General features: G+C 41.9%; 1 protein-coding gene across 1 annotated transcript in view; it reads right to left on the bottom strand.

The window, feature by feature from the left end:
- The window catches only part of LIN7A (lin-7 homolog A, crumbs cell polarity complex component), a 120,256-nt gene that overhangs the window by 52,148 nt on the left and 47,912 nt on the right, over nucleotides 1–20,196 (bottom strand). The window contains exon 2 of the mRNA XM_040415716.1: nucleotides 1,913–2,031. Coding sequence (XP_040271650.1) covers nucleotides 1,913–2,031 — 119 coding nt within the window. The remainder of the gene's footprint in view (nucleotides 1–1,912; nucleotides 2,032–20,196) is intronic.

Here is a 20,196-nt window from a genome sequence, read left to right on the forward strand (position 1 = left end):
CTTAAATTGCACACTGACTAATACAGATGTTGTAGTTTGCCCCCAAAAAATGGTGATTTGCAATGTCCCAAAAGCTCAGATGCAGTGCTGGTGCACTGAGCATGCATAAAATGGCCGCCGCCACCCACCTAACTAACAGAATTCTAAAAGTTAGTATTTTTGGTCAATGAGCTCAGGGCAGGGTAAAACGATAGTGCCCTGCACCCACACAACTATTTGTCTGTAGATCGCTGAGTTAGATTCTCTCCTATGCTCTCCCTGAAATCACAAGTCCAGCAGCATCCTCCCCCTACACTTGTAACAGCAGAGTGACGTGCAGTGCTACGTGACCCAAGCTTATATAGAGCCTGGGTCACATGCTGCTCTGGCCAATCACAGCCATGCCATTAGTAGGCATGGCTGTGATGGCCTCTTGGGGCAAGTAGTATGACGCTTGTTGATTGGCAGCTGTGCAGCCTTTCAAAAAGCGTCAAGAAAGCGGCAAAGACCGAACCCAAACCCAAACTTTTACGAAAATGTTCGGGTTCGGGTCCGGGGTCCAAAAATCCTAAAGTTCGGTACGAACCCGAACTTTACAGTTCGGGTTCGCTCAACCCTAATTATAATTATTCCATCTACTTATTTTTCTAAATTATTTTTGTATTTTTTTAACTTTTTTATATCAATATTATGAAAAAATTAATCCTATAACACCAATCACCAATTTTATATATTGTTTATATATTATTTATAAACTTTTTTACATTTCCCATATTTTTTCTTTTTTCTACTTCTGATATATTTTGTCAGCAGTTTCTTTTCACAATCACTGAAGAAGACATTTTATCCCCTGATTAATATGATAAAAATCAAGTTCATTTACTAATCATGGAAATACTGAACTAATCGGCAATATATAGGGACACTGATTGACTTTCTTTAACTATTTTTAATCGTTGATTTTCATCTAATTTTAATTTTTTGCTTCATTAAATTTTATATTAATTATCAGAGTTTTATGCATTAATATTTATTTATATATGCTGGAATTTATACACCACTATAAGAACAACAATTAATTATTAATCTATTTATTTTCAATCATATTATTAGATGTTCACGAATATTAAAATATAAAAATCAGTTCTCTTTACTATACCTCTCCACTATACTATTTGCACTATTCTATATTTGTATCCTCGATACAGCCTTGGATGAAAGAGTGCCTGTTAATTTAACTAATTGCTTTGTATTGAATCTGCGTTCCCTATCAGTATGTCTTTGCAGTGTGAGAGGAAACGGAGTACCCAGAGGAAACCCACACAAACATGAGGGGAACACATGCATTTTGTTTTAGATTTTTCCGCAACATTTTCCAATGCAGAATCAGTTTGTCATTGAATTGAATGGAGAGATTCTCATACAGGAAATCTGCAAAATCAGCACATTAATTTACACCAAAAAATCGGCAACTTTGTAAAAATCTGAACCTATGAAGAAATGGGTTTTCCAATAGTGGAGCCTATACAGAGATACAGTATAAGGCTACATTCACACAAACATATTTAGTTTCCGTGTCCGTTCCGTTTTTTTTTTGCAGATTGGATGAGGATTGAGGACCCATTCATTTTAATGGGTCCGCAAAAAATGCGGGCCGCACACAGTGTGCTGTCCGCATCCATATGTCCATTCCGTAGCTCCACAAAAAAAATATAGAACATGTACTATTTTTGGCTGTTTTACGGACAAGGCTAGGCATTGTTACAATGGATCCTCAAAAAAATTAATGCAACACGGATGTCACACGGACGTCATCCGTATTTTTTGTGGATCAGCATTTTGTTTGGTTGGCTCACAATCACTGATAGACATAACTGGCAGAACACTAATTGTGTGAATAAGGCCTAGGTCACATTCATGGACCTTATCATACCTCCCTTATAGCAGTACAGAATTCACTTTGCAGGACTTTCTTCAGAGACTGTAACTTGTGCATTGGCACCTCTCCCGAATTCTCTAATTTCTCCAATAATTCTACAGCTCGAGCAACATCTGAATAAGAAAACAAAAAAACAATTATTATGCACAGGCAAGCAAATATAAAGCCTTTCACAGCAGAGGGGCTCAAAAGAAAAGATGCTTACTGCTGACAGTGATTCCAGGATTATAAGCAAGGGGTTTCAGGCAAGAAATGAAGATTGCCACTTTGCTTTCAAAATTTAAAGGGGTCACACTCTAATACTAGATGCTGCTAAACAGTGGCAGCACATAAAGAGCTTAGTTTTGCAGCATACAATGTGTTAAAATTCTGGCTCTAAGGGTACGGCCACATGATCAGGTTTCTTGATGCAGTTTTGAAAGCCAAAACCAGAAGTTTATTTAAAAAAGAGGAGATGTAGCGTTTGTCCTCGTACTTTCTCTTCTTGTATGATCCACTCTTGGTTTTGGCTTCCAAAACTACATCAAGAAACCTGACTGTGTGACCATACCGTAAGGCTAAATGCACACAATCAGAATTGTGTGCAGATTTTTTGCACGGATTTGCTTGGGGAAAGTCCGCACCGTGAGTCATGTACATCGTATTCGATGAGAATTTGAAATTCTCATGCACACGATGCAGCTTAGAGCCAAGTCCAACTCCTACTCTAGAGCTTTTTAAGAACAGATCAATACAAGGACCACCTCTTTAAGGGTCCATTCACACGTCCGCAAAATGGGTCTGCATACGTTCCGCAATTTTGTGGAACGGGTGCAGACCCATTCATTTTCAATGGGGCCGGAATGTGCTGTCCGGATCCACACTTCCGCATCCATGCTTCCATTTCTGCAAAAAAATAGAACATGTCCTATTCTTGTCCGCAATTGCAGACAAGATTAGGCATTTTCTATTATAGTGTCGGCAATGTGCGGTCCACAAATTGCAGAATGCACATTGCCAGTGTCCGTGTTTTGCGGATTCGCAGAACACTTACGGACGTGTGTATTGACCCTAAGTGTGCATATACCGCTCAATCAAAGAGGCTGTAGACTTTTTTTTATCTCATTCAACAGTCTTATGGTTCGTTCTAGTCTTGCGTTGGGTGATACGGCCACTTGTAGTTATTTTATGTCTTTAGATGTTTTGTGTAAGTAAACACTATTTGATCAAACCAGTGCAGCATAATGTGCTATTTTGTCTAGTCAAATGCCAGACCCCATGGTGGAAATTGTAATCAATAGGGCCAATCATGGCCATTACGCAAAAAAATATGGAGCTTCCATTTTCTTTTTCTTTTTTTACCTACGTGTATGGCGGACAAACCCATTTGACCATAATGGGATCCGTAGGGTTTGTGTTATGGTGAACATCATTTTGGTGGAAAAAAAAGAACAGTCTGTTGTTTTATCTGGTATTTTTCACAGAACCTGCAATGAAGGCTCTGCACATATGAATGTAGCCTATAACACTATATGCCAGGGATGGCCAACCTGAGGCTCTCCATCTGTTGCAAAACTACAACTCCCAGCATGTCCAGACTGCCTACAACAGGGCATCAGCCTACAGCAGGGCATGGTGGGAGTTTTACAACAGCTGGAGGGCCGCAGGTTGGCCATCCCTGCTATATGCAAACCATTTGTGGTAAGTGCAATTACTGTGTGTATTACTGCAATCACTAGACTGAACTGGCATCTGTCTAGCACAGGTTAGTCAAAGCAGCAGAGGACTCTCAGGTCACCAAGCCCAGGACATGATTAGATAAAGTCTTTTTAGCATGCAGCAGTGAATTTATAATTAGATCGGGGGCACAAGACAGCTACCTAGCTGGGAGACCAGGCAACCGCCCTAATTTGACCGCTGCTGTCTTCTCTGCATCAAGATTTCCTCTAGGCAAATCTGTAAAACTGCCAATAAACATAACAATGATCCCACCATTAATAATGGCACTAAAAAGGCTCCAGCACTGCCGTATGATAAAATCAGAATCTTTATTTCACCTCAGGATACAAACGCAGAGAAAATGTTGATGCGTTTCAGGCTACACTAGCCCATTATCAAAATGTATAAACAGATAAACATTTGTTTGTTAAAACACACACAGGCATTTCACCTACGCGGACTGCCCCCTACTGGTGAAGAGGTCCTGCTGATGAGACGAATCGACTGCTAATCTCTAGTCCGCTGCATCTTGGCGCCTCAGGTGGGACTGAGTGCAGCATTACATGGACACAATTGAGGAACCCGGTCACAGTAACTTTGGATTGCATGTCCACATCGGATATCTAGGCATCAACCAGCCCCACCCTCAGGCGTAACCTCTTCCTCCCCTCCATAGGTTTGGAGAAGTGGGGGTGGGACAGTCACTGCCTTTGATTAGCCCTTTCTTGACCCTGTGCTTGTACCCCCTGATGAACCCAAATGCTGGGGGAAACAAGTAGGGCTAACAGGATACCATTTGAATTTTAGGGCATTTCTTAGGGTTATCTAGGGCAGGTACGGGGACGGAGGATCCTCACCTTTAGGGGATGCCTCCGGGCTGAGGATTATCTAGGACCATTGTAGGGAAAGAGTCTTTCCTCCCATGGTTATATCCTCATTTATACCTGCTTCTAGACCCATGGTTTTTCTGAAATAGGGTTGACCAATAAGGGTCGTTTTAAGTATACCAATAAAAGTATATATTTTTAAGGTTCTATTATTTTCTTCAGTTAATCTCTAGTCTGCATAAATAGCTATTGGCTGAATGCAGGGGCAGTTTGGGAACCTAAGGTGCCCCTGGAAAAAAAAAAAACAACCTAAAAGTAGCCCCATGTTGTAGGAGTCAAACAAAGCAATAACTGATCGTAGGGAGACCAGCCGTAAAAAAAAAAAGAAAATGGAGAGAGTCATTTTAGAGTCTCAACTCATCAATCCAAAGTGCAAATCTCCCTGGGAAACAGTAATATGCAAAATAGTCGTGGAGTCCCAAGTGGCCATTTAATATGGTGAATCTGGTGATTTCTATAATGGGGACACCCCTTTGCTTGGTTTTCCTTCCTTTGAGGGATATCTGACTTTCACTGTGTTGAAGACCCTTTTATGATCCACTCCTGATTTTGACTTCAAAACTGCAAACAGAAACCTGACTGTGTGGCCATAGACTAACATCTAATTGGAATGCCACTTCATTTTGCTCCGAAATTGCCAAATTTGTGCATTCATGGTTTAAACAAATGTAAGAGATATCTGTTTTCCTCTAGAGAAAGCCATGATTTCAGAAAGGTATGCTACAAAATCTCTTTAGCAGAGATAATTTTATCTATACACAACATACATGAAGAAAATAACAGGCTACAAGAGTGAACATTCCTCTGCTTGCTGAGGTCAGATAAGGATTTCCGTGTTCTTAAATGTTACTATACAGTCTTCTCATGCAAGAATATCACTTGGCTCTTAACTTCATTATTACAGTCAGGGGGTTAACCACCCGTGCATTCACGGTTTGAATATACAAATAGATTTACATTGTTATGTGAGCTAAGTGAAGCTCATTTTACTGGTTCGGGGATTGTAAACCAATATACATATTTGTAAATTCACACATTCGTAAATCCAAGGCCACTGCTAGCATTGTTAATAACTAGCACTCTACAAATCTTTTGCTGGGAAGGATCCAAAAGCTTTGAATTGCATTAGTGTTGGCCAGTGTTACCTTCATACCCTGCACATTGCTCACAATGACTACCACCTTCTGTAACTGCTGTTCCTTTAAAAATATAAACAGCCTTCGGCCTCATGCACACGACCGTTTTTTTTTCCGGGTTCCGTTTTTCCGTGATCCGTGACCGTTTTTTCGTCCGTGGGTCTTCCTTGAATTTTGGAGGATCCACGGACATGAAAAAAAAGTCGTTTTGGTGTCCGCCTGGCCGTGCGGAGCCAAACGGATCAGTCCTGAATTACAATGCAAGTCAATGGGGACGGATCCGTTTGACGTTGACACAATATGGTGCAATTTCAAACGGATCCATCCCCCATTGACTTTCAATGTAAAGTCAGGAGTTAATATACCATAGGATCAGAGTTTTCTCCAATCCGATGGTATATTTAAACTTGAAGCGTCCCCATCACCATGGGAACGCCTCTATGTTAGAATATACCATCGGATTTGAGTTACATCGTGAAACTCAGATCCGACAGTATTTTCTAACACAGAGGCGTTCCCATAGTGATGGGGACGCTTCTAGTTAGAATATACTACAAACTGTGTACATGACTGCCCCCTGCTGCCTGGCAGCACCCGATCTTTTACAGGGGGCTGTGATCATCACAATTAACCCTTCAGGTGCCGCACCTGAAGGGGTTAATTGTGCGTATCATAGCCCCCTGTAAGAGATCAGGGGCTGCCAGGCAGCAGGGGGCAGACCCCCCTCACTCCCCAGTTTGAATATCATTGGTGGCCAGTGTGCGGCCCCCCGCCCCCCCTCTATTGTAATATCATTGGTGGCCAGTGTGCGGCCCCCCCCTCTATTGTAATATCATTGGTGGCCAGTGTGCGGCCTCCGTCAGCCCCCCTCCCCCCCTCCATTGTAATTTCATTGGTGGCCAGTGTGCGGCCTCCGTCGGCCCCCCTCCCCCTCTATTGTAATTTCATTGGTGGCCAGTGTGCGGCCCCCCGGCCCCCCCTCTATTGTATTAATATCATTGGTGGCCAGTGTGCGGCCTCCCCTCTCCCCCCCCCCCCGATCATTGGTGGCAGCGGAGATTCCGATCGGAGTCCCAGTTTAATCGCTCTGGGGCTCCGATCGGTAACCATGGAAACCAGGACCCTACTGCAGGCCTGGTTGCCATGGTTACTTAGCAATATTACAATATTAGAAGCATCATACTTACCTGCTGGCTGCTGCGCTGTCTGTGTCCGGCCGGGAGCTCCTCCTACTGGTAAGTGACAGGTCTGTGTGGCTCATTGCTTAATGATCTGTCACTTACCAGTAGGAAGAGCTCCCGGCCGGACACAGACAGCGCAGCAGCCAGCAGGTAAGTATGATGCTTCTAATATTGTAATAGTGCAGCACCTGAGGGGTTAATTGTGCGGATCACAGCCCCCTGTAAAAGATCGGGTGCTGCCAGGCAGCAGGGGGCAGTCATGTACACAGTTCGTAGTATATTCTAACTAGAAGCGTCCCTATCACTATGGGAACGCCTCTGTGTTAGAATATACTGTCAGATATGAGTTTTCACGAAGTGAAAACTCATCTCTGAAATAGCTTTTATGCAGACGGATCTTCGGATCCGTCTGTATGAAAGTAACCTACGGCCACGGATCACGGACGCGGATGCCAATCTTGTGTGCATCCGTGTTCTTTCACGGACCCATTGACTTGAATGGGGCCGTGAACCGTTGTCCGTCAAAAAAATAGGACAGGTCATAATTTTTTGATGGACAGGAAACACGGATCACAGATGCGGCTGCAAAACTGTGCATTTTCCGATTTTTCCACGGACCCATTGAAAGTCAATGGGTCCGCGAAAAAAAACGGAAAACGGCACAACGGCCACGAATGCACACAACGGTCGTGTGCATGAGGCCTTCCTGAGAGATTTGAAACATGTAGGAATTCAGTGCAGAGACTATGGAGTGTCTTATTATCACGAAGAATACTTCAAAAGACTAGTGATGAGTGGCATAGGCAATATTCGTTTTCGCAATATTTCACAAAATTTTCTCATAATATTTGCAATAAATTTGCGAATTCTAGAATTCGTGATCTCCAGTCATTATTTCTGCAAATCGGCATTATTTTGCGCAAATCGGCACTAATGATGCGCATATTTTTTGCGCAATACATGCAACATCACATTTTTTCAGGTCTGAGTAGATATTACTGATTGGTGCACTAAGTATTGTTGTGACATCACAGCAGTATGTCTGTAGCATGTATGTATGGACAGCAGAGAAACAGTAATTCCAATCACACTACCGAACACCCTGCACTGGAACCTATCAGCTACACTATATCACTATCTAACCTACACTGACTCTCTCACTATCTGTATATATATATATATATATGAGCTAACTAACTATCTAATGTAATTGGATAAGGAATAGGATCCAGATGAAAGCACAGAGCACAGCAATGACACTGCTGTCTCTCTCAGGACTGCAAAAAACAGCAGAAAATGGCTGCTGGGGAGGTTCTTATCTAGTAAAGTATAGTATACAATATTCGCGATTACGAATATATAGCACTATATTCTAAATATTTGTGAATTCTCGAAGTGCCGATGTTCGCGATACAAATTTGCGATTATAATAATCGCGATCAACACTACAAAAGACACCTGAAGTAGAAACAACTTTCATTAAGCTGCAATGTAATTTTCTCCACAAATAGACCTCTTGCTATAATATATATGGGTTAGTTAACCCATATATCTTATGGAATAGCACAATGTTACAACGGTTATTGGACTATAAAGCATTTTACAGTACACGTTGTTCTTTACAATGTCTGCTAATAATGGTTTCAAGCCTGCCAAGTCCAAAGCATATGAGACATTTCATGGCTTTTTCACAAGCTTGATCTTTACTTCACCTTTTTCCCCATAAGAGAAAACTAAGCATAACATTAGATTGGTTATCAAAGCTAAGTGTTTTGTAGTCCACAAATTGAGGCTCCGCAAAAGACGGATTCCAGCCTAGTGCATGCCACCATTTATTTTTTACATTTCTGTAGACATGTCCTATCCTTGCCTACAAAACGGACAAGAATAGGACATGTTCTATCTTTTTTGCGGGGCCACGGAATAGAGCAACGGATGCGGACAGCACATGGTGTGCTGTCCTCATCTTTTGCGGCCCCATTGAAATGAATGGGCCTGCATCTGATCCGCACAAAAAGTGGAACAAAACTATGGTAGTGTGCATGAGGCCATAAATTGCTTTTAGTTAAGCAGAGATAAACAAGAACTGGTTGCTACCTCTGATCACATGCATGTTCTCATGTTTAAGTAGGTATGCACGATGATAGGTGTAAGGGATCTCCTGGCACCCCGACCGGGTACCTCCGTCGATGGATGCTCCTAGTGCTTCCCGAGGACTCCAAGCACTCCACTTGACACCGTAAGCACTGCAGACCCCACGAACCGCCGAAGCTTGGTTGAGGTCTCACCGTCTCCTACCCACCCTGGACCTACGACAAGGCTAAAGTGGGTGAACCTCTTCTAAATCCAGAGAGCAGGAACAGCTCTTACAAGAGCTAGGAGTTATAGCCAGGGGAGTATACAGCGTATAGCAATCCCCATACACATGAGACGAGGCTCTATGTTGAATGCAAAACAGGAACTCTTTATTGAACACACAAGCATTGACTTATATACACATTTTCCAACAAGGGTACCACCCCCGTGGACCTGGTTGGGAACTGAGGACATGACATAGCAGCCAATCCTTTACAGTTTTAACACAAAAACTAACCCTATTCAACAAACACAATGGCATTGTCTGTGACGCAATTAACAAACACAACATGCAAGCAGACATCTTCACCCCCTCCATAATGAATGAATAGGGACAGTGGAGACACATGTGATGGGATTATCTCCTGAGTGTATCATATGGTGATCTACTCATCTAGGAGTCGGCTGCTATTATAATTAACTATCTTAATTCCATCACTAACACAATCAGTGGGAGTCTCAGTGCAGAGTTAACCCTTTTTGTGTTGCTGAATCCACACCATGCCTTTTTAGTGGGCAATAGGAAATATGTGGCATATAAATTACACACATAAATCAGGGTTCATAGTTCCTTGTAACCCCAAAAGGTCTTAGGGGGTCTCCATAGTTCTCGGCCCATAGTCTGTAGGAAGGAGGCTGGCCCTCAGGCTTCTCCAGCAGCCCCAGTGATGGTTCAGTCCGTCACAATGGGCTCTAAAGGGCTAAGCACGCAATCTTAGTGTAAGCTATTTCAAAATATCTAATGAATGATGAAATCATACTTACCACAGGCAAACAATGAACATCTGTATACAGAACTTTAAAGGGAGTCTATATTCCTTTTAAGTTCTAGCTCCCCAAAGCAAAATCTGTAAGAAGCCCCCCATCTACCACATGTAACAGAGTTGATGTCCTCTTATAGGGCAGAGATGTATTTAAGTGTTGATTGCATTCTCTGCACCCATAAAATCATGTCCATGTTACTACAACATGCTACACATCTATTGCAGATACTGCATACAGAATACATACTTAAAACAAAATCATAGCACAGTATGTTTGATACCATTTCAGTATGCATCAAGCCCAGGAGGCGCAAATGAAAGATAGAGTAGTAGTAGCTCTGGCAATACTCATAAAGCAGACAGATCACAGTGGCAATCCTCACACCGATACCCAGTAGGGTCATACCGTGACAGGAGGGCACGCCCTTTCTTCTTCTGGGTACACTGTGATGTTGGGGCTCCTGCCTAATGGTGATTGAGGTGCTCCTGGTGTTAAGTGTTTTGGCAGGGTGTAAGGCAGGAGTGCAGAAGCAGTGGCAGGCAGGTGGTGATGGAGTCAGTAACCAGGCCAGTTAAATAAATAAAGTGCAGAATAGGAATAGTAGTACAGTCGTGGCCAAAAGTTTTGAGAATGACACAAATATTAGTTTTCACAAAGTTTGCTGCTAAACTGCTTTTAGATCTTTGTTTCAGTTGTTTCTGTGATGTAGTGAAATATAATTACATGCATTTCATACGTTTCAAAGGCTTTTATAGACAATTACATGACATTTATGCAAAGAGTCAGTATTTGCAGTGTTGGCCCTTCTTTTTCAGGACCTCTGCAATTCGACTGGGCATGCTCTCAATCAACTTCTGGGCCAATTCCTGACTGATAGCAACCCATTCTTTCATAATCACTTCTTGGAGTTTGTCATAACTAGTGGGTTTTTGTTTGTTCACCCACCTCTTGAGGATTGACCACAAGTTCTCAATGGGATTAAGATCTGGGGAGTTTCCAGGCCATGGACCCAAAATGTCAACGTTTTGGTCCCCGAGCCACTTAGTTATCACTTTTGCCTTATGGCACGGTGCTCCATCGTACTGGAAAATGCATTGTTCTTCACCAAACTGTTGTTGGATTGTTGGAAGAAGTTGCTGTTGGAGGGTGTTTTGGTACCATTCTTTATTCATGGCTGTGTTTTTGGGCAAAATTGTGAGTGAGCCCACTCCCTTGGATGAGAAACAACCCTACACATCAATGGTCTCAGGATGCTTTACTGTTGGCATGACACAGGACTGATGGTAGCGCTCACCTTTTCTTCTCCGAACAAGCCTTTTTCCAGATGCCCCAAACAATCGGAAAGAGGCACCATCGGAGAATATGACTTTGCCCCAGTCCTCAGCAGTCCATTCACCATACTTTCTGCAGAAGATCAATCTGTCCCTCATGTTTTTTTTGGAGAGAAGTGGCTTCTTTGCTGCCCTTCTTGACACCAAGCCATCTTCCAAAAGTCTTCGCTTCACTGTGCGTGCAGATGTGCTCACACCTGCCTGCTGCCATTCCTGAGCAAGCTCTGTAATGATGGCACTCCGATCCCGCAGCTGAATCCTCTTTAGGAGACGATCCTGGCGCTTGCTGGACTTTCTTGGATGCCCTGAAGCCTTCTTAACAAGAATTGAACCTCTTTCCTTGAAGTTCTTGATGATCCTATAAATTGTTGATTGAGGTGCAATCTTAGTAGCCACAATATCCTTGCCTGTGAAGCCATTTTTATGCAATGCAATGATAGCTGCACGCGTTTCCTTGCAGGTCACCATGGTTAACAATGGAAGAGCAATGATTTCAAGCATCACCCTCCTTTTAACATGTCAAGTCTGCCATTTTAACCCAATCAGCCTGACATAATGATCTCCAGCCTTGTGCTCGTCAACATTCTCACCTGAATTAACAAGACGATTACTGAAATGATCTCAGCAGGTCCTTTAATGACAGCAATGAAATGCAGTGGAAAGGTTTTTTTGGGGATTAAGTTAATTTTCGTGGCAAAGAAGGACTATGCAATTCATCTGATCACTCTTCATAACATTCTGGAGTATATGCAAATTGCTATTATAAAAACTTAAGCAGTAACTTTTCCAATTTCCAATATTTATGTAATTCTCAAAACTTTTGGCCACGACTGTATATTTGACAGTATCAAGGCACAATTCCAAGTGAATTACAGCCAATTCTTCCCCAATAGCAATGTATTGATAGCAGGGAATGATGGAGATTGTAGTACTCCTTCCCTCTGTCTCTTTCTATAGTCTCTTTGCAGAACTTTAGGCATGCAGTTGAGACTCGTAGTAGATGTTTCTGTAATTTCCAGGATGAGGGCTTCAGAATTAAGTTATGGTTGGCCAAACTATCTCAAAGTGTGGAAAGGTGTGTGAGCAATGTTCCCTTTCACGCCAGCAAAGTCTCCCATAAACGTGAACAATACCTTACTGTCTACTCCAATGCACTGCCTGGCAGATAGTGGACCTTGGTAGTGGGGAATAGATATCAAGATCACAGCAACGTTGCTGAAAGAAGGCCCTCATTGGGATATTCCAATAATGATGCTTTATTGTTTTTACACAATAAAGCTTCTATATTGGAATATTCCGATGAGTGTCTGCTGTCAGCAGTGCCTCTTTGATGTCCATATCTGTTCCCCACTATCCGTGTTTCATCCTGCTTATTCTTGAGCTTGGTCAGCATTCAGTCACTGGGATCATCTCTTTATCTGCGATACAAGATGTTATGCCTTGAGCTTAACCAAACAAGGTGAGCGGGTATAGCCCTTACTGAATATTTTTATTTCTAATGCTCCTTCTTATGATGTGCTCTGCCCCTTTTCATTTTAAGTGATGAGATACTGGACCTTTTAATCTTCGTTTCTCTTTCTGGAGAACTTTTGGATGAAGTAGCTTTAGCCTTAGATATCTTAGAGATGGAGGTTCTGAGCTCAGTCTTAGCTCTGAGGATTAAGAACAAATAGGTCCGCTCTCTTCCTCAGCTAAGCACATACACTATATTGACTAACTAGCCAGGGAGCAGACCCAGATCTGTCTCCTGGCAACCTAAAAGAGGTTGAGTCAAAGTGCTAACCCTGACTTATCTACAAAAATGCTGTTGGGTGCACAAATACAGTAAATCAGAACACTTTTACTCAACAATACTACAGTATAACAGTTAACCTTTTGCAGTGAACCTGTTCTGGTGTACCTTAGGTGTTGTGTATTATTCAAAAGCTTGCCAGGCTTGTCTAAATAGATGCAAAAACTGCATTTGCCACTTCTGTGCAATATCATATAATGTGGTTATATGGGTAATGCTTCTAGGGGAAATATCACTGTACTACACACACAATACAGCATAAAAAAAAGCTATACATACTGTAGATAATCTGATGCAGTATGCCAAGATTATGTTTCTGACAGATTCATACAGAAAGTTCTTATAAAACCATGTACATGCAGGATTATTATGGTTTTTAACAGATATGCTCACATAGCTGTTTACTTCATGTACATCTTTCCCATGGTTTTCTTTCAGTTTGGACTCTCCTGACCCGTTTTCACCATGTAAAGTAATCACTCTGGTTTCTTTCCATCCTGTTACTGTATCCAACCAAACCCATGATGCACTTCTCCATCTTGGCCACAGCTCCAGCACCCCCCTAAAAATGCCCAGTTAGCTCCTCCCACCCAGCTATACAGACACTTCCCTATTATTGCTGTTGTTGCTGCTTTCACACGCCCATGGACATAACATGGCAATAAGAAAGAGCAACAAGGGCATGGTCATGTGACCACAGCCCAGAACACAAGACAGGAGCAAAAAAGTGAAAGAAATACATTGCAAAATTACAGCTACCTTCATACGTGATTTTAAAAAAAAATATGTTGATGGACAATTAAAAAACCCTTAAATTGTACAAATTCCATTAATTCCAGACAAATAATATATGCAAACATCAATATAAAAATCAAAATATAAACAAGATAAAGTGTTCATGGTTACATATTGTATTAGCATGTACCATAACTTATCCTCTACTTTGCCATAAGATCAGACTAAGAAATAGATAGATAGACAGATATGAGAGAGAAAGAGAGAGATAGATAGATAGATATGAGAGAGATAGATATTACCAATTCCCCTGCTTCTAGAGGCTTATTTGCATAATAGAAATACCTATTCTTGTCCACAATTGCGGACAAGAATAGGACAAGTTCTATATTTTTAGGGGGGCCACGGAACAGAAGTACGGTTGCAGATAGCACACGGACTCAAATATATGGTCGTGTGAATGGGTCCTAAGGCTGATAGGGATTTTACTGCAGTGAGAGACAGATATAGCTAATAAAACTTTTCCACACATTAACCTGGTTTGGCCAGCCATAACTTATCCTGCACCCCTCAGCTGGGATTTTTAGACAACCATGCAAGAACATTATTGCCAGCTCAGAGTCTCCAGAGAAAGAGACTTTGGTGAGATAGAGGAAGAAGTACTCCAATTCCCATCCTGACCTTTATCCATACATTTCTATCTGGGAAGTTTTGGGTTGTCAATTGTTTGGAAACGTGTTTTGATACTGTTGGATCTACTGCAACGCCCTTTCTGCACTGTAGTAGAGAGAGACATTTATTTTCTACACCTGGCCTGGTTACTGACACCAACACCATTCCAGCCACAGCATCTACATCTCCTGCCCTGCACCTAGACCAAACCCACAACACCAAGGGCCACCCAACTACCATCAGGCAGGAGCCCCAACATCAGGGTATGCCCTAAGGGAAGACAGGGTGTGCCTTCCTATTACTCCCCTGGTCCTAGGGAGCATTGGTGTGATTATTGCCAATGTGAATTATTACTGCAGCCAGAACCACTACCACTTCCATCCTCCACTTCGCTCCACTGAGCCTTTTCAGTGCAAAGGGTCAATGTACTGTGCTTTCATGCATGGTATATGTCCCATAGTCTGTATATGGAGTGAGAGGTTCCTAGCTACTGTTGCTAGGTAGGACTGGCAACACCTCATTATTGTGTGAAAGCAAAAACAAACACAATGCAACAGCACTCTGCAAACACAAATAATCAAGCAAATACAATAATGCCATACTCACTATAGAAAATACACTAATGTTAATCCTACATTATAAATGTGAGATTCCTGGCAGATACATTTTGTACTAAATCATTTGCGCCTATCTGCCAACGACAAGGCGATCTCTTTAGGACAGGAACTTTCACCAAATACTACTTCCCCTGGTGTCATACTGGCCCCCATTAAATTCAGGGAATGCAGGTTCCACATACATGCTGTGTCCACTCTATATTATACAGTTTTTGGTGCCACAATGGCCTCCATTAAATTCTGGGAATGGAGGTTCCACATGCATGCTGAGACCACTCCATATTTTATCTCTCCTGATGCCAATGGCCTCCAATAAATTCAGGGAGAGCAGGAAACAGATTGACACTTGCACTAATTAAAATCAGAGTGTGGGACAGACAGGTTAGTGAGGAGTGCACAACCAATGGAGTCAGCCACACTTCCAATGCAGGCTGCAAAGAACAAATAGAGATTGATCAGCACATCCCAATTATTGTGTGCACTAACCTCAGAGGCATCACAGTGAATCATTGCCCCATGTTTTAGGGAACCCTGCTTTGCACCTAAAACCGCCACCAGGCAGAATTCCAAAGGCTAGAGAGTGTCCCAAAGGGAAGAAATGTGCACCCTTCTCATCAGTGCATGGCCCAGGGGAGCGTCAGAATGAGTTGCTACAATCTCCATTATTGCTACTACTGCTGCTCCTATCCTCTCTCTTCCTCCAGGCACACTGCAGAACCCATATCTCTAACTATCTTAAATGAGATGCCTTTGCAAACATGTATATCAGGTAGGTCTTAAAAATATAATAAACTCCAGCAGCCATGCACATAAGGTAGCATTTGGCCAAATGCTTGTACAATTTACAGCTATCTCTCACAATCCCCCTCATAGACATGTTGGGTCCAGTTTATTTCAGTGGGGACAAAGGAATAAGCTACTGCCTGACACCTCAGACATTGCTTTTCTCCCAAGACTCAAAGGCTTTGCATGTTTAAATCTAACATCCCCTAACCCCTGCCGTTGTAAGATATTAGAGAGCCTGCATGACACATATTACAACATTGTACAATGATAGCAAAATTGTCAGGTTCTGCTCACTTCAGTGACCAGCCTCACTTCAATCTGTTTGCGCAGTGCTGTGCACAGATTATTTTTGTGACTTCAGTGTAATAGCATCAATCGTTTCCAAAACTGGATGTATCAGTGAAGCAGGATGAGGCTTTGTACTTAAGTTTTTTAAATTGAAAATATACTTTGTTCTCTGTCTATCAAATAGGATCAAGCCATGAGATAACATTTGATAACAAGACAATGGTAGAACATTGGATTTATGTTTTAAACAATTATAAAAGACCCAAGTCTACCAAATACAATAAAATGTGTTAAAATGTTATTCTACTAATGCAATGTAATGTATCATCTTAAAATAGATTTTGGTGTTTAATACAGTGTTTTAAACAATTATAACTTTTTTTTTATATTTATTTTTCACTGTCATAGCCCATAGCCAAAACTAGAAAGTCAACAGCAAGGCTGTTTATTAAAGGGGTCCTCTGAAGTACAGATATTGATGTCCTATCCTCAAGATAGGTCATCAATATCAGATCGGTGGTATCTGGTACAGGGATCTGGTACAGGGATCTGGTCTCCTCCGCAGGGGGTCGACCAGACCGCTACATTCTGGGATGGTCCTGGTACACTTGGCAGCTGACTTGCAAGGAAGCAGAGACAACTGGTGCAAGGCATAAGCAATCCAGGCATACAGTATAGAACATTGTTCTTATACAAGACCAGGATACAGGATCATAGGCAGTGCCACATAGCCAGGAACCAATGCAAATCAGGGTACACGGAGCATGGCAAACAAAGACAGATCAGAAAATAATCTGAGAAATACAAGCATGTCTAGAACCCATTCAGAACCAGAAGCATGGCATTCATAGGCAGGACATGAGGACAATACAACATAGAAACATGGTTACATAGCGTGGAACCCATGCAGATTAGGGTACAGGGATCCTGGAACCCATGCATAACCAGAAGCATGGCATTCACAGAGAAGACATACAAACATGCCTGGAACCCATGCGGACCAGGGAGCATGGCATTCACAGACAGACAGCATGCCTGGAACCCATGCATAACAGTAAGCATGGTGTACACAAGAGCCAGTGGAAATGATGTATCCAAAATAATATCAACTTTATTGTATATTAAAATATGAAGAAAAAAGGGCAAGATGGAAAAAGGTATACAGAGAAGCGAAGGGCATTCACTCTACTGGACTACTATGTATCCCCACAAGGCTAATAAGCACTTACCGGGTACCAGGCCATACGCTGTGTCTCACAACAACCCAAGTTATGTACCACCAAGGATGATACAAAGTGTACAGCACCCCAGTAGGGGATTATGCAACGTTATACAAATATATCAGAGAGTAATCCCTGGATATTTGTGAGATCCACAGCCTGCGTCCTTAGTAACCATAGACAGCATGTATATAAGTAGCATGATAATAATATATTCACAGCCTAGTCTATGAGCACAACACAATGATGGTATATACACAGCCTAGTAAATAACATGGGCCTAATATGAGTATTGTATGTGGCAGTGTCTTAATAGACACACCTAACTCAAGATGTACCTGAAGACATGATCAGGCCCAGTAGAGATGTGAAAGCCCCAAGCGCAAGACCTCGTATGCGGTGGATCACAGCATGCAGTCATATTTAATATACAATAAAGTTGATATTATTTTGGATATATCATTTCCACTGGCTCTTTTTTATGACATTGTGTGCTATCCCAGGTGGAAAATTGTGCTGTCGATTATAGACAGAGAGGTTTTTGTAGGCTCATAAGCATGGTGTACGCAGACAGACATACAAACTTACCTGGAACCTATCTGTAACAGGGAGCATGGCATTCCTAGACAGACATACAAACATCGCTGGAATTCATGAAGAACGGAAATACAGGGAGCATGGCATTCACAGACAGATCAAGACAAAAAGACATTATACAAACATGCCTAGAACCCATGAGGAACAGGGAGCACGGCATTCACAGACAGACCAGAACAGAAGACAAAGGTCAGGAGAGCAGGCATCCTTGCACTCAGCATTCCTGGAGACAGAATGAACTCCCAGGCATACCACACACAGGTCTAAATAGCAGAGAGATTAAAGCACCTGACCACCTAATATTCAAACAAGCTCAGGGAAGCATTAATCCTTAATAGACACAGGGAACACGCAATTCACAGAACACAGTTCACATACAATAGAAGGCCGCAGCCATCACTACCCAAGCAACCAGTCCGTCAATCAAAGCCAGTACACAAGAGTGCATGCAGCCAGTCTACACGGCAGCGAGTGTCACAGTGATAGTGTTGACAGGACCAGGGGGAAAGTGGTAGAAGAAGTCTACATTTCACCTAGGTTCCTGTCTTATACATTCTAAATAGCAGCCAGGGAGTTGAAGCAGCAAGGAAAACTATGTTTTCTGTGTAAGGTTTTATCAAAAACCTGGGTAGAAGGCCCTGGCTGCTTGGAGCAGGGAGAGTTGGGTGGGTCCTTGCTCCAATTAGCCACTCCAGGTATTCGTGGTAACTGTGGCTAATCACCTGAGAAGCTGGGTGGTCTATAAAAGGGCAGACAGCTCACTAGCTGAGGCCTCTGCTCTTGGGAAGCTCTGATGTGAGTAAAATACAACTGCGTGTTTTGTTTATGGTGCTGGGTACAAGGCTTTGCTTCTTTTAGTTAGGAACTGCTTGGTGTATAGAGGTAGCGGCCAGATGGCCAGGTATTTCTTTTATTTTGTACTGTTTTGTTTAATATTTTTGTCTACAAAAGTGAAGAAAACTGGTTGAGGCCAGTTGTACCAAACTTGCTTGGACTGGACTGTGTTTTGTGTGCCAACAGCGCCCGTCTATCCCAGGAGGCGGTTATCCTGTGAGCTAATTCCATTACAATAGATAGATGTTTATGATGTCTTATTAAAATTATATCTGTGTTTACAATTGTTTTTTGATTTGATTTGTGTTAATTATGTGTTAGGATCAATTACCCTGTGGGGTCCTATATCTAAGCATCATTGTATTTTGTCACTGCCTGAGAAAAGTCCCAGTAAGAGGACTGAAATGTCGCTGTTTGGTGATTAAAGAACACTATTTTTAAATTACTTTTTGGAAGTGCCATGGAATGTTTCCAAATTAGATAGATAGATAGATACTATATGAACAAGCCAGAGTAAAAATAAATTGTGGTGCATCTCAAGTGACGGTGCCCTCTACCACACATACTCATCACACAGTTTGAAATTATTACTTTATTACTCTTGGAATATGTTAAACACTCCTCTGAGAGCTCAATAAATCTCTTGTGAAGGCTTGTAAAGGATTGTTATGAAAAAGCCGAGTTACATAAGGATAACAAGTTTATAGGGAAAATGGACGACTCTTATGCTTACTATAGATTTCTGATACCTGAGAACAAGGTCAGACATAGCCTAACAAACTAGTTATGGACATACCTACTAGAAATGTAGTTTATTTATTCTATATTACAATAATACATTTGTATTTACAAATGAAATTAAAATAAATAAATAATTGCTCTTAAAGTGTAACTGTGTTATTTTTATTTGTGTAATGTATAGGGGCAATTATACTGACCATTTTTGTAATATACTTTAATTACTGAAATCATGAATTTCTATTAGAAAAATAGCTCTAAAGTGTCCCATTTTGAGTCTTAGCAACGCTCCTCTGTCTTCTGTTTACATAACACAGTCAGTGTCATCAAGTCTCCACTGTAATGTAAACAGAAGACACACAGCGAACAAGGCTCGATACCAATCACTAGAGCCTTCCTCAAGGAGTCTCTGGCCCTCGCTTTTGAACCTGTCCTGAAAGAATTTTCAGCTATTAAGACAGAAATTAAACAAACGGGGCACAGAGTAGCAGCCTTAGAAGATTTGCTTGCTGCTCTAACTAAACATAGCCGTGCACTACAAACCAATGTTGAAGAGGTCCGTGAACAGATGAACACAGCTTTCCTGCACCTGGAAGACCAGGAGAACAGAAGCCGGAGGAAGAATGTACGCATCAGAGGCGTCCCA

The sequence above is a fragment of the Bufo bufo genome, chromosome 1 (assembly GCF_905171765.1).
Source record: "Bufo bufo chromosome 1, aBufBuf1.1, whole genome shotgun sequence".
Lineage (NCBI taxonomy): Eukaryota > Metazoa > Chordata > Amphibia > Anura > Bufonidae > Bufo > Bufo bufo.